Raw genomic sequence first — 15,274 nt, 5'->3', positions numbered from 1 at the left:
CACTACTGTGTGTCAAGGCGCAGATCGACAAACAATAAGGTCAAAGAAAAACTAAATTAAGAATGAAATAGATAAATAAACAGAATAATAAGGACATATGTTGAAAAATGAAAAATCAAAGAAAAATGAATCAAAATTACCCCATCGGAGTTAAGTAGCCTAATAGCTGAGGTAATGGACGTTAGACATCAATTTCCCCCCCCCCTTTTCTACACAACAACTTCGTGAACTCACAGATATTTTTTTGTTCCATACCTTTTTTTTTTACAAGGCTATTGTTTGGTACATAAAGAAATAAAGAAATGTTAATCACATGAAACACACATAAAGACAAGACATAAGATAATCTAAACCATGTAAACAGGTTTAAAATGTCATATTTGGGTTCAGCACGTCAAAATCAGCACATCAAAATTCCTAAGAAAAAGCACAAACAACCTCTGAAAGACAGCTGACCGGTGTCTCCGTATTCTTGTATATGTGGTTCAAATAACATTCCTTTCCATGAAGTTTTATAAGCTGCTAAGTGATGCACAGACACTAACATATGCCTTTGGCACTTGGAAAAACAAAAGGGGGAAGCAACATTGTTGAATTCTTAAGTGGTTGTGTGCAGGACTATGACAGAATAATTATTACTCCAGAGAAGGTTACATATACTGTAAATCTGTATGCATATCTCATTCAGGAAGATGACACAGAGCAGCTCACTCTGTTGCCCCCGGTCTCTTAGAGCCAATCAATTATTGTTGTGTTCTTCTGCAGCTTGCTGACTCCTTAAAATCAACTCCATCATTTTGCGATGTATCAGATTTGGAAGTTTTACTTTCTACAAGGTAACAGTTTTGGATTTAACATTTGAAAGACTTATGGATTCAATATAAGTGTCGTGTCAAAGTTCTTTCTCCAGCAAGTCTTTTTATGTTTTCACTCAAGTTTATAATAACTTAGCTTTTTCCCTCCACATCAGATCTAATCAAAATTCATGAGTTTTTGTTATTTTAGAGCCCAAAAAATGTTCACCTTTACATATGGTATAAGGCATGGTGGGTATACCAGCTTTCGTGTTTGTTTTAAAGTTTTTGTTTTAAAGTTCACATCCTGAAGACTTCTCAAATGGCTTTTTCTCATAATTATTAAATTACTATCATATGTATTACTACAGTGTGGCCCATATTACATATCACTGTTTTTGTTCTGCTATGGTTGTTGAGCTTAAAGAAAGTCTAAGGCCTGAAGCACCATCCGAACAAAAGAAAATTTGATTTTAAGACCAACTGTGCAAACAAGAAATGAAGCCAATGTGAAGTTAACGGGCCACACTTAATCCTCATGTTAAAATGTTCAACATTATAACAGATTCTTTTTGATGACATCGTTGATTGTGCCAGACAGGCTGGTCTGAGTATTTCAGAAACTTCTGCTCTACTGGGATTTTCCCACACAACCATCTCTAGGGTTTAAAGAGGATGGTCTGATAAACGAAAATATCCAGTGATGAAAATGCCTTGCTGATGCCACAGATCGGAGGAGAACAGCTAGACTGCTTTTAGCTGATAGGTCAGCAACAGTTACGCTAAAGTAGCTACTTGTTACAAGCAAGGTAGAAGAGCATCTCTGAATGCCAAACACATTGAATCTTGAAGCAAAAGGGCTACAGTAGCAGAAGAGCACCTAGAACATCACACCAATTGCGACTCCTGTCGCCTAAGAACAAGAAACAGAGGCTACAATTTGCACAAGCCCATCAAAATCGGACAATATAAGACTGTAAACAGCTTTGTGTAAACAACATCAAATCTCTCTTATCTCTACTCTACCTCCTGAACCACAGTCACCCCCTAGTGGTGATGGCGTAAGGGAGTGGGGGATATTTTATTGGCACGCTGGTTCCCTTAAGACATAGGTGTCAAACTCTGGCCCGCGAAGCCATACCAAATTACTATTAGAGCTGGCCTACTGGTATTATACAGCTAATATATATATTGTTTAGTATTAAGCTTTGCTTGTTCCATATTCAGTTTTTCAGCAAAACTTATTTGAGTCCATAAGAAAAGATTCATTCTTATATCTGGAGGAAGATTTTTTTTTCAATAAATATTAACGTTAGCCCGTGACTTTGTTCCAGTTTTGAATTTTGGCCCACTGTGTATTTGAGTTTGACACCCCTGCCTTAATACCATCTGAGCATTGTTTAAACACCACAGCCCACTTGAGTATTATTGCTGACCATGTCCATTCCTTTATGACCACAGTGCAGCCATTATCCAATGGTTGCTTCCTGCACCATGTCACAAAGCTCAAATCATCTCAAACTGGTTTCTTGAAGATTTCCATTAATTCATTGTTCTCCTGTGTCACCTAATCTCAATGCCACTCGGCCCATTTCACCACCTCCATCTTTTGAGGTGGTGGAACGGGATATGCTGCTGATGAATCTGCAGCAAGTGTGTGATGCTATCACGGTCGATATGGACCAACATCTCTGAGGATTGTCTCCAGCATCTTGCTCAATCTCTCCCATGAAGAGCTAAGTTATGCAGTTACTAAAATAAAAGGGGTTCCAACCCAGTATTAGCAAAGTTTACCTAATAAAGTGTCCAATGAGTGTACATACACAGGCTATATGTGCAACACTTCTTTCCTGCTTTCAGACTTGAACTAACAAATAAACAGAAAGATGATATCCCACATTCAATATTCAGCACATATTCACCCTTGAGGCTCATTGCAGCTATTATATTAAGTATGAACATCCTACTAGCACTCCACATTTAATTATAAGAACATGTAAACACAAGTCTATCAGCCTCTATCGGCCTACACTGAATTTGTCAGGAAATTAAATTATTTCATAATTCAGAAAAGGCACAAAACCAAACTCCTCTACACTTTGCAATTAATTACAGTGTTGATGAGTCCAGTTTTGTCCAAATTATGTGTTGCATGTGTTACCTGCTTTTGTTCTCTTCTAATATCTCCTGAATGAGCAAAGTAGGACAGGGGATAAGCAGTGGAGATACAAGCCAAAATAGCAACTTGGGCAACAATGTACAGAGGAACAGTTATCTTAACTTCAAGACCTGCTGCAAACTGAATACGGTTGTGTATCTATATACGCCTTGTTTGACTTTCAGGAATGCAATTTTGTGTTGCTGTACTGATAACCAGGTGTAATTATTTTCCTTTCTTTTTCTCTGGACCATGAGTTTGCCATTTAGAATGAAAAAAAAAAAAACTGGAAGAAATCAACCGCGAACTGACGTAACGGTGCATTTTCAGCTGTACAAGTCAGAAAAAGAAAGGGGAGGGAGAGAAGAAAAGAGGAAAGGGGAGGGCAAATCCATGTCATGCAATTAAGACCAGATTAGTAGTGACATTATACACAAAACCTACACACATTTGTCACTCTCATAAGTCACAGCTCATCAGCTTGCAAAAGGTTGATGTTTTTCTTACTGAGAAAAATAATATTTTCCACAAAGACAAATTTCATTCATTACAACGGTGAGGTGTCAACTTCTATAACATTTTTCTAAAGAATCAGCTACTCCGCTCCTCCCTCAGGAGTGTAGCTAGTTTGCTTCTAAAAGAATGATCATTTTGTTTTCTTTGCTTTGTCAAATGCACAAGGAAGACAAAAGCAAGGTGACTAATAGCTAGATAGAGTTGCTAAAGGGAGAAGAAAAGAAAACTCTATGGCTTTGCTCTCTCTTTGGCCATCTTCATCATTCTTTTATTCCCAAATTTTGTTGATTGTGAATCTGTTAGTAAATTAGCAAAGACTCTGTGCTGCTATTATCATAAAGTATTTGGTTTCTGATTAAAAAGCCAAAGATCTGCACTTTTGTGACAGAGGAGTGCTTCCTAAAACAAAATGACATTTTAGTGCAAGGACTACTTTAAGTGCTCCAAAGAAAATGGAGATTTGAGAGATTAAGAAAGTCCATGTGCTTGAATCAACTGCAGGTTTGTGAAGAAGGACCAAAACAACTAAAAAAAAAAAAACAGTCTTTGAACTTGTGGAACATTTTCTTAGATTGAGATTACACTCCACATCAAAAAGTTTTATTGTGATCCTTACGCTGAACCCCACTCATTTGCCCTCTGCTGGCAAATAAAGCAGAGACGGCTATTTTTTAAACTTGGCACTTTTAAATGATAGTAACTGCTGTTCCTGTGAATGAGCAGTCGCTGGACCTACATGGCACATAAACTACCCAATGAGCATCAGTGGAATGCTCTTCTGGACCAATGAGCATCCGCGAAGCAGGCGATCGGGCCAATGCGCATGCATGGCATTAACGATACAGAGATGGAGATGGAGCACATCATCACACACACATTTGTGCACTTATATATCTGCTGCTAGCTTGTTATTACAAACATGGCCTGTCACTTCCAATGATACACGCTAACATGACAGATCACAGCGTGTTTGTGTGTGTGTGTATGTGCGTGTGTAAGTGAATGCGTTACATAGTCAAGTCACATAGCATCTATCTCTGTAACATGATCAGAGACTGAAGCAAAGAATCACTTTTTCATACAGTATTGCGTACTGCTTCTAGTGATCACACACACATGCATGCACACACACACACACATACACACACACACACATACACACAGTGGTAATTTGTTTGTTTCCCATGTTTGGAGGCATTTGGTTCTGCTCTGCTGTCCCTAATGCCTCCAAAACACATCATTATCTGACTTATATAGACCTGGGAGTCTGTCTGAGTGTTAATGCGTGTGCGTGTGTGTGTGTTTGGTGTATGCATGTGTGCGATGAGGAAAAAAAAAACCCACATTGATTATTGAGTTCAACAGGCGAAACACTGTTTACCCCAAGAGACACAAAGCAAGCGAAAGAGATAGAGAGAGAGAGAGAAGTGAGAGAGAAAAGAGCTTGGGGGAAGTAGAAGGAGATGATTTAGGAACAGGGAGGTGAAAAATGCGAGTCCTGGAGAGACGGAGAGAGAGTTAGAGGAGCACACCAATGAAAAGAAGCAGGGATGGAGGGATGGTTAGAGGGAGGGATAGAGGTTCAGACAAAGAAGTGAGATGACAAGCCAGGCCTGCCGGGTGCAAAGTAATGAAATTCAGTGGTATATTCCTCTAAGCCATGACACACAGACAAACATCACAGTCGGTCTGTTGTTGTAGTAGAGCAAAAACTCGACTTCTGAAACATGGACTGCAGCTATTTGCCAGCTGGAGTGATAAAGTCTAATCGTGGATACAGAAAGCCACGGCGCAATTTCAAACAGTCGGCATTAGCAGAAGCTGATCCAGAGAAGCAGGGCTACGAGGGAGGTGAACATCCCAGCAGGACACATTCTCACCAGACTTCCACCCAGGGGATACATTTTGAGATCATAAATTGGATCTGTTTATATAGTGAAGGCTATCCTAATGATGCATCACGTTAGAACTTATATATTTGCCCGCCAGTGCTATCACTACACAGTAATATAGTTAGAAATGCCCATGTCGTGAAGCAAATAGTCCGCTGAAGTAACCCGAAACATTAGCTTATAGCTTATTGCTGCTGAAGTATAAGATTAAAGATTGGATTAAAACAACGCACAACTGAGCTACTACTGTGACCTTGAGAGCATTTGGATGTGTCTACTTTAATGTTGGTGCTAATGTAGTTTCTCAGTTATCTCAAGTAAAATAGGCACAAAAAAAATCAGCAATCAGTGTTGACTGCTGGTTATTCAAAGGACACCGAATATATTCACTGACAAATCCATGTCATTTTTGGGGTCGTCTACAGTAGCTTTGCATTATTTATCTTAAACTGGGCCTTAGCGCAGCCCCTCAGTTCTTCATGTTTCTGAAACAAGTCGTCTCAACTCCTTTCCTTCTCTCCTTTAAGCCAACTTTCTTTTGATTAGCTGCACACTGCAAACAAAAGACTCAAACAGGAGGTTGTGGAGCTTCTGTTCTCAATGCAGGAGCAGTGTAATTGAGATTATTAGGGATTATTAGGAGCATAATAGACAGGCAAAAGCAGAAAAAATGGCCTCTTGTCTCGCACGGGTTCCTTGTACATACACTGACCTCATTTTTGGAAACACTGGCCATGTTTAATATAAAGAAAACAAGGAAAATCGTAATAGGTGTCATTTAAGCCATTTGTAAAAGTCTCAGAGTGTGTGCTTGCAGCTGACCTTGTTTCCTAAGTATAGTCCAGGTGCATTCCAATAGTAGGCGGTGCCAAGATCGTCCACAACATCTAAGTGTCGCACGCTGAGATATGGAGGGGTCTCTCTGTGAACGGACCACACCCTCCCTCCCGTGTTGCCAACCAGGTGCCAGCCTGTCAGAGTGGTCTCCTATGAACACAACATCCAGGTTAAAAAAAGTTATTTTACTTTCAGCTCCATCTATTTCAAAAACAACTTTTTTACTCTGATCATGCTGGCATGCCCAGACCGCAGTTCCCCCATGTCACATTTCAAAGTACACAAAGAATATTTCTGTGTAGGGGTTGTTAAAAAATTCAACACCCAAATTGTGAGGCACGATCTGTGTGAAGAGACTGTGGCAGGATTGCACCTTTCCGCTCTCTTCTGCAATCGCGGAAGTACACATCATAACAAGACGTCAGCTTTCAACTTCAAGTTTTTGTTGGGGTTTTCTGTTTTCAGCAGGTTTTCTGTTGCTCACTTAAACTGCGTGAGTCATGTAGAGATGTAAGATGTTTATATATAGTCATCAGGAAAAGAATTTATATAAATATGTAAAGGGAGAGTCTAAAACAGAAAAGCAACATACAGTATTATTTCTGTCCACGCGACAGAGTTGCTTACTGTCAGCACATCAGTAACATTGACAGCAAACATATTAAAGCAAGGCATGTTCAGTGTAGACGGACAGGTTTTACTTATAATGCCCAGCTGGTGGTTCGGATTTGCTACTTCACACAACTGTCAACACTCTGACTCTCTTAATAGATTTGTTCATCCACCACCTGAGCTCCTTCTTTTCTATTACCAAAGTTGCAATGTATTTTTTTTGTGTACCTATTGTGTCCAGGTAGTCTACTGCCAAACGTCACCTTTGTTTTATTGACTTCTCGTTCCTGCCCTAGAATCCTCTGTTTCAGCAACCCTCTCATGTCCTTCTTCACTGCACTCATGGACCTTCTCCTGTTTTCCTCCTGCCTGGCAGCTCCATATTCAACATCCTTTGTCCAGTATACCCACTATCCCTCTTCTACACATGTCCAAATCATCTGAGCTTGGTCTGCCTCCATCATACCCTTATCTTCTGTATTGTGGTCATTCCCAACCAAACTGAGCATCTTCAACTCTGCCTCCTCCAGCTCCACCTGGTGTCTTTTCTGTTAATGCCACTGTCTTCAAACCACAAATCACAGCAGGTCTCACCACCACCTTGTAAACCCTCATTTACATTCACCCACTCCACCCTACCTGCACTCTCTTTTTCACCTTTATTGTACACTGTATGTTGCTTTGGATGCTTCACCCCAGGTATCTCAACTCGTCCATCTTCACTGTTACACCTGCCTGCCTCTCATTCACACACATGTATTCTCCTTTGCTTCTACTGACTTCAAATCCTCTTCTCTCCAGCACACACCTCCACTCCACTACTACTCCTCTACACTCCTCTTGTCCATACTCTCAGTACATCACAGTGTCATCTATGAACATCATAGCTCATGGTGACTCCTGCCTGACTTCATCTGTCAACTTGTCCATACCACTGCCTCCAAAACCCCAAAACCTTTTTACAAAAATCCTTCAAGCAAAATGAAGGTGGTTTATATAGATGAACTCCTGAGCAGGAAAATTATTACCTCTAACGATACTTTATTATAAGAGGTAATTAAAAATGAAAAGCAAAATTCAAGTTAAAGTCACCATATTACTTCAGGTTAATTTAAAAAACAATAGAAAATGTCTATCATGTGATTTTTTTTAATGTAATTTATTGTAAATGTAATTAGTTGATTGAGATAAAAGATTTTTTTTTAACAAAAATGTCAAAGTTAAGCTTTTGGTAACAGCTTTGTAAATCTGCCACATGTCAGCTGGAAGTTTGCAATCGACACCTTGAAAGAGATTTTTTTTCTTAAGGATTTTGTGTGTGTTGATGTGTGTCTGCACGTGTGTGTGTTTGTGAATCAGAGATTGCTAGACACACATCTGTCATTGTGATTAACCTAACCTTGGCTTCCCCTTTTGAAAACACACACACACACACACACACGATCGGTGTCTAAATCAGAGCTGTCATCCTGTCAGCGTCTCCTCTCTCCTCCTCTCCCACCCTCCCTGTCAGTCAAAAACTGTTTTCCTCTTGCTTCACCTCTCTCCTCCCTCTTGCCTCTTGTCTTGTTTCTCCCTTCTCCTTTCTAGTCCTGTCCTCTTCCTTCCTCCATATTTTTCTTTCTCTTCATGTCTCTCACCTCTCTGTTCCCTCCAGACTCTCTATGCAGTTTTGTTTTTCTGCTTAACATCCTACTGATTAATTTCCAGATGTTTTTAATGTTTGCCAGATCCAAATTACTTTACACCTGGTGTCAGATATGTTCAGGCCCTGAAAGATATTTATTAAACTGATGCAGCAGTGTGGATGAGTAGTTTTCGTGTCATCTAAAAAAAAAAGTGTTTTGAGCGATAGCTTAAGTGATTGTTTTGTTTGTTAGGAAAATGTGTATTATGGACCTACATTAAAAACTCACAATCTGAAAAATTTCACTTTAAAATATACTGAAGGCCTGATCAAACCAATTTATTTGATTAAACAAAGGGGTAAATAGTAGTTGGCAAACTAATTACTAACTCAATCACGAAAACTTGTGTCAAACTCAGTGTCAGTGCCCAAGCTTGTTAGCGTTGAACCTAATTGAACATTATGACAAGGTTATTTTAGGTGACTGAAACTAAATGAAAAACTAAAACTACCCATCCAACTATCTTCTTCTGCTTATCCAATTCAGGGTTGTCGGGGTGCTGGAGCGTATCCCAGCCGAGTTACACTTCAGTTTAATTCTTTTCGCAAAATTTGTTATCACAGCTTGGCCGATGAGGCCTTTTTGCATATATTTATTGTGACTTCGCATGTCTACTTTGAGTCAGTTGCTTTCAACTGGTTTGTTCTTCGCTTTTATTTTTTATACCTATGCACCCTTACCGATGTTATTTCCAGCATATACCCTCAATGCCCTCAAGTTAACTATAAAACAAATAAAAATGAAACTAAAAGCAAACATTTTCAAAAACTAAACTAAACTGAAATGAGCAAACCCACACATTATAGAAAACTATAATAACTCTGATGTATGAGACCTGTTGTTCATGTAGTATTTCCCTCGTGTTTAAAAATCAGATTTACGTCTCTTTTGCTGAGCAATTTGTTCTCAAGTAAAGCACGCTGTTAGAAAAAGGAGACACAGGCCAATGTCAGTAAAACCTCATGACACATGCTTCTGTTTTGGACTCTCTGATTCACTGAACATCAGTGCTGTTTAAAATTCTGCATGTCAAAAGTCACCAAAGTTGGATTAGATGCAAAAGATGAACACAAACTGAAAGTTTACTCCACTCTGAAACTTGTCATGGAAGGGAACACATACTATAAAATTAGTCAGAACAACTTGCGTCACAAATTTGTTTCTCAGCTGATGTTCATCCTTCTGTGGTGCACAGTTATGATGCAATTTAAGTTTACAGCAGTAAATGATATTTGAATAAAAGGAGGAAAAAACAGTTTTTCAGCTCTAAGCCACTCTTGCAGAAAAGATTTTAAACTGAAGTGGCGTTTACATCATCCCACAACATCAGTGAATAATGAGTTCCTACATTCTGATAGGTCCACGTGGAGGCAGCGCACTGACTGGAAACGCCCATGCAGGAGCATTTTTCGCAGCCGCGTCTGTTGGACGCTTGAAGATTGTAGAATCCGAGCTTACAGCGGTCACAATTTTCCCCCTCCACATTTTCCTGCATGTGAGAAAGACAGAGAGAGGGGGAGAGACAGAAAAGGGCAGGCAGAGAAGAGAGAGGAGAAAAAGAAGAAGAAGAAGGACGCAGCATAGTTTATAGGCTGCCCTCAGGTTGACGCTACGAGTGCAAAGCATGTTCCGGCAATGTTAATGTGGTGAAAATAATGATGACAGGGCTAAAAAGGTTAGGAGAGAGTACTTGTCATTATTTCTGTGCATACAAATGCGAATGTGCGTGTTTGTGTGTACCTTGCATATGCAGGGTGTTATACATGGGTCAGCGTTGACGCTTCCTTCAACGCTGCAGTTACAGCGCTCACAGTATGGGTAGCCCATATAACCAATAGCACACCTACAGTTTTACAGCAATAATAAAGATCAAGTCAAAACAGTAAATTGATCAGATTAACAACCACTGCCTTTATCCTGGTCAAACTGTTTTCGCGTGAGCCACCGATCCCCTACTCACTGCTGCAAACCGCTAACGCTGGTAATATGTGTGCGTGCTTAAGCAGAAAAACCAAAACAAAAAACTTCTACTAATTAACAGAGAAAGTAAGCCAAAGCAAGTCTATTAAATAGCATTTAGGAAGTCATTTTAGAGACAATGCTTATGCTGCGGCCCTGCGGGTAGGTCATTAAAAGTTTAGAGGAAAAGCAGTATTTTTAAGATAAGGCTTTTACATTAGACTAGAGTGGAATACTGGGTTACCGTGGGATCAAAGATAATACAAAAAAAAAAGCAATTACATCAGTAAACGCAATTACTCGCAAACCAACTAATCAGGAGAGTAACATGAAGGACCCTGTTGACAGATCTACGGGTTGATATTGAAGCTGCTTCTTGTTTAATTCTTGTAGGAATTTAGTAATGCTAAGACTTTTCATGAAGACCTCAGGCTGTGGTTCTCTCCGTTTAAGTTCATGAAAGGTATTATTAAGGAAGTAACATTTAGCTGCAAATAAGACAGTGCCTTGCATTTGCACCACAGCTATGCATGCAGTCACTTCTATACAACCCAAGTGTGATAATCAATATCATCAAAGATCCTAATGGAAACTTGGTGGCAATTTCTAAACACTAATTGGAACAGACAACAGCTGAAAGGTTCTGCTCACCTGTCACTATGTGTCTATCTCTTTCCCTATTTGTGTGCATGTGTGTGTATGTGTGTCTCTCACCTGTCACATCTCAGACCCCCAAAACCCTCCTTACACCAGCATGACCCTGCTGGCTGGCCTGTCAGTCAAACACAAACACACACACACAAAGAGACACATGCACACATAAAAAAAGTATAAGTGTAAGAGAAAGGGTATCTCTTTGAAGTAGCTGCACCTAAAATAACTCTACTTGCTAGATATAAAAACAGCGAAAACACAGAGGAGGACAGAGGAGTAAAATTATCTCTAATATAAATAGTTCTGTTCTGTCAAAGACATTTTCAAGTAACAGAAGCTTCTGTGCATGCTGCTGAACTCGACTCACCCCGATCCCATAGGAAATCAATGTGGACCGAATTGATGAAATCTCAGAGTTACTGAAGTACCACTTTAAAATGAATTAAAATGTGAAATGGGTGCAGGCTCTAAAAGTCTGCATGCATATCCACTGAGGGGCCAAAATTATCCCTATGTTAGGGCTTAAATGATCCTCAGAAAGAACAAGGCGGAAAGTCACGTTACCAGACAGAAAGTACAAGTCAAACTGAGTGCATACGGGGCATAGCTTGTCTCGAATCTGCGACACACGTTTGGCTGATGGAACCATATGGGTCGCAGGAGCAGGGGATGCAAGGGTTCTCCTCCTCAGCGCTCACCTGGACAGGTAGAGAACGCAGACATGTTCAAATAGCAGCAATTTAGGTAATGTACGGACACACGCATAAGCAGGTTACGTACGTCAGCAGGTCTGTAGAATCCAGGAACGCAGCTCTGACAGTTAATGCCAGCCGTGTCGTCACGGCAGCCTATGCAGACTCCGCCCCCTTTGTACTGACCGTGAATGTCCAGGCTGAGCGACAGATCTGCCACTGTTTGATTAAAGTAGCATTCTTCTGCCTTACCGTGGCAGTTACACTCTGAAAACACACAGAAAAAGTTGGTGGGCTGTAGTACTGCAGTTGATAGGATTTGTCGAGTCCTGCCTCTTCTATCAAAATTCTGTACAGTATTATATGCAGCCGGGGGGGGGGGGGGACACTTTCTCTAATCCTTTTACTTCATCTGCTCACAAGATGAGAAAAAAAACACCCTATCCTGGTTTTTAGACAGTGCCGTAAGGTTCACACACTGACTGTGAGCTGTGTGTTATCTCTAGGGCTCCAGAGAATTATCTCCAGAGGAAAAAAATAGCCTTACTATTCATTCATGCCCTTTCCATTTTCACTTTAGTTTGCTATATTTACTAAAGTGGTCTAAAATTCATGAGCTAGATAAAAGCATTGTCCTTTGGAATTTTGAGAAGAAACTTGGACTTAAAGTTTGTAGAAGTCTCCTACGGCCCGAACTCCAGGCCACAAAGATCTTCTTGAGTTTAGATTCCGATTTTGTAGCCGAGTTCATTTGTTTCATACATTTTCTTAATTCAGACCAGAACATGTTTTGCAAAGATAATGTTGTGATTGATGCAATATTGATCATATGTTTTCCCTACATGACTAATGGACTTTTTAACCTACACTATGGCTATGGACTCTCACCCCTACAAACTCAGTACATTTAATGTAGCACATACATTTGCAAGGCCAGACACACAAAACACTTTTAGATTTTAGGTTAAAACAACCACAGGGAAATGGCCTGATGGACATTACTTAAAGTGTATTAAATCCAGGGATTAAAGGCATCAGCTGTACAAATGGCCAGGTGTTAAGAAAACAGTACTGACCTTCACTGCTCGGCATGCCTTATTTCAGGTCCCTACGACATATTAATTACAATGCATATTGGTTGGCTTGAGAAGCAGAGCACGTTACATGATCTATCACATGCTTAAACACTACACAGTGCTTTATATGTTCCATGACATGATTATGAAAGATTTTTGTTCTCCAGAAAGTTACAATTACATCTGTCTTATATGTTTGCATGACTGGACCTTCCACCCACTGTTAATCCAGTATCGTGTTCACAGCTGTGTTTATGGGATTAAGAACAGTGGATAGCTTGTCCCGCTGGTCACTGCTGACCTGTAAAGCTGCACAACACTACAGGGCATCATTCTGTGCTATCCTAGAGTGCCGAGTTCGCTTCATATACCTCATCTTAGATAAACGTTTTCTACCCCTACCATTACAACAGTTTGTTCAGTACTGGTATTAAATCTGTCATGGTCAGTTCTTTTACTATTATGCTATACAGGACCTTTTGTCACTTTAGTTATGTCAATGTCAAGGCAACAGAAGCAGTCATTGAGCCACTAAGACTACAGAGCTTTCAGAGGGTGTAGCCTGTGTGAAATAAAATAAAGATTACATGTTGTAACCTTAGTTTTATGATGACAGGTGGAAGCCTCTAACCTCATCCCTCCACTGCTGCATAACTGATGAAGGTTAATGGATGCCAGGGTGATTTCGGATGGCTTTATACAGACTTATATCACAGACTGATTCTGATCAGCTGGAAAGAATGTGAATTTCAGGGCACAGCTTCACAGTTTAATTGTGTGGAGAGTACTGACCTCAGTGAGTGAGTACTCTAGGGTTAGCCTACTGTTTTGCAGTAGCCAGGCTTTATGTGAAAAAATTAGCTCAACTAATCTGAAAAAGAAGCACAATTTATTGAACTGAATGGACCTAAATGACTTTGACCAGAAAAGTAAAATTAAAAATAATATTAGTCTTTAAAATAGATATATATTAATATTTAAAATAAATATGCAATGTTGAAAAATTAATAGCAAAATAAAATAAATAAATAAATTGTTAGCCAATACACATAACATTAAACTGCCATTAGTAAATCAAATTGCTAAACTTAATGTATAAATGGTTGTAATAGTTTGCCAAATCTGTAAGTAAAGCTAAAAATGTAGATGGAGAAATTGTTAAATAACATAATGGGTAAAATAGTTGAAATATCTAGTTACAATCTCTTAGGAAAAGATGTGGTATTCTGTTTCCTATTATATAGTGCCATAAGAACTCTGATAGAGGCTTTTTAACTCGTGAAAATCTGAGAAGTCACTGTTTATTTTTCATAAGTAGCAAATGTGTTGTGGGTGAACTGCTGTAAGCTTGTGGGTAGCTGTGTGCAATTTACAAATATAATTTGTTCTGTGTTTTTCTTACTCTCGCAGACATGTCGAGTGAGGAAGGTTCCTGCCATCCAAGGCTGCTGGTGGTAACCTGGGCAACAGCGATCACAGCTCTCCCCACAAGTGTTGTGTTCACATTCACAGCTAAACTTCTACATATGCGCAGAAACACAAATGTCCACACACAAACACATGGAAAACACACATTAACAGTGCACTTTAAATTTCACAGATGTGAGCTCTCTTTAAATTGATTGTGCAAACTAGAAGCAGGTTTTTAAATCTGAATCTGAATCGTGAACAAATATGATTTTTCACTGCAGCCAATTCTTCACCGCAGGTGATTCAAAACCTCTTAAGTGAAAAAATGAAATGTCAGCCCTTAGCTTGACACTACTCCCACACACAGTGTTGGGAAAGAGTGACCTTCAGTTAATTAAACTAATAACTATTATTTGTTTCTTTGTGTCCTGTCGCTGTGCCGAGTGACAGCCTGTTAGAGAAGCTCCCGTTGTTTGATATTATTATTTTAATGACTTTACAACCCAATAAGGTTGATTTTAACTTTTATTTTCCCCTACACCATTTTTGTATCCTGAAGGGAAATCAATTTTTTTTATTTTTTCCTTTCTTATCAAATTTTGTTTCTTGCCACTATATTCTTAACAATTCCACTGCCCGAAGTGAGGCCTTTAATCCTGGAGGAGATTGACGAGGTTTCAGAGCTGGAATCAAGTGGAGAGTTAAATGGTGAAAATAAAACCATCTTTTTAAGTTTTTTAGACAATAAATCGTCTAAATAGAAATTATTGCTTGAGTGTAGTATGAGGTGTTTTACTGTTTCACTGTTTTAGTGTGACCGAACCCAGCGTTGGGAGTTCTTTGGGGGATATGGGTGATATGATAAGATATCAGGAACTGCACTGCTTGTGCAGGGAAATGGTGCTGGTCAAGTTACTGCAAAGGAACTGTTCAGTTGAATGTGGACTATTACCACTATGGATGTGTGCAACTAATCATCGCTGTTA

The 15,274-nt window shown here is 39.5% G+C and overlaps 1 protein-coding gene across 3 annotated transcripts in view; it reads right to left on the bottom strand.

Moving 5' to 3' along the window:
* Positions 1-15,274, bottom strand: part of lama2 (laminin, alpha 2) — a 233,467-nt gene that overhangs the window by 131,707 nt on the left and 86,486 nt on the right. For all 3 annotated transcript variants that reach the window (XM_082506113.1, XM_082506112.1, XM_082506111.1), the window contains exons 8-14: positions 14,281-14,398; positions 11,891-12,069; positions 11,709-11,808; positions 11,171-11,228; positions 10,238-10,340; positions 9,846-9,986; positions 6,183-6,347 (exon numbers count right to left, since the gene is read on the bottom strand). In XM_082506113.1, coding sequence (XP_082362239.1) covers positions 6,183-6,347; positions 9,846-9,986; positions 10,238-10,340; positions 11,171-11,228; positions 11,709-11,808; positions 11,891-12,069; positions 14,281-14,398 — 864 coding nt within the window. The remainder of the gene's footprint in view (positions 1-6,182; positions 6,348-9,845; positions 9,987-10,237; positions 10,341-11,170; positions 11,229-11,708; positions 11,809-11,890; positions 12,070-14,280; positions 14,399-15,274) is intronic.

The sequence above is a fragment of the Aulonocara stuartgranti genome (genome assembly GCF_965226115.1).
Source record: "Aulonocara stuartgranti genome assembly, chromosome: 15".
NCBI classification, from domain to species: Eukaryota; Metazoa; Chordata; class Actinopteri; order Cichliformes; family Cichlidae; genus Aulonocara; species Aulonocara stuartgranti.
The sequence above is the reverse complement of the archived record's forward strand: the minus strand, read 5'-3'. Positions and strand labels throughout refer to the sequence as shown.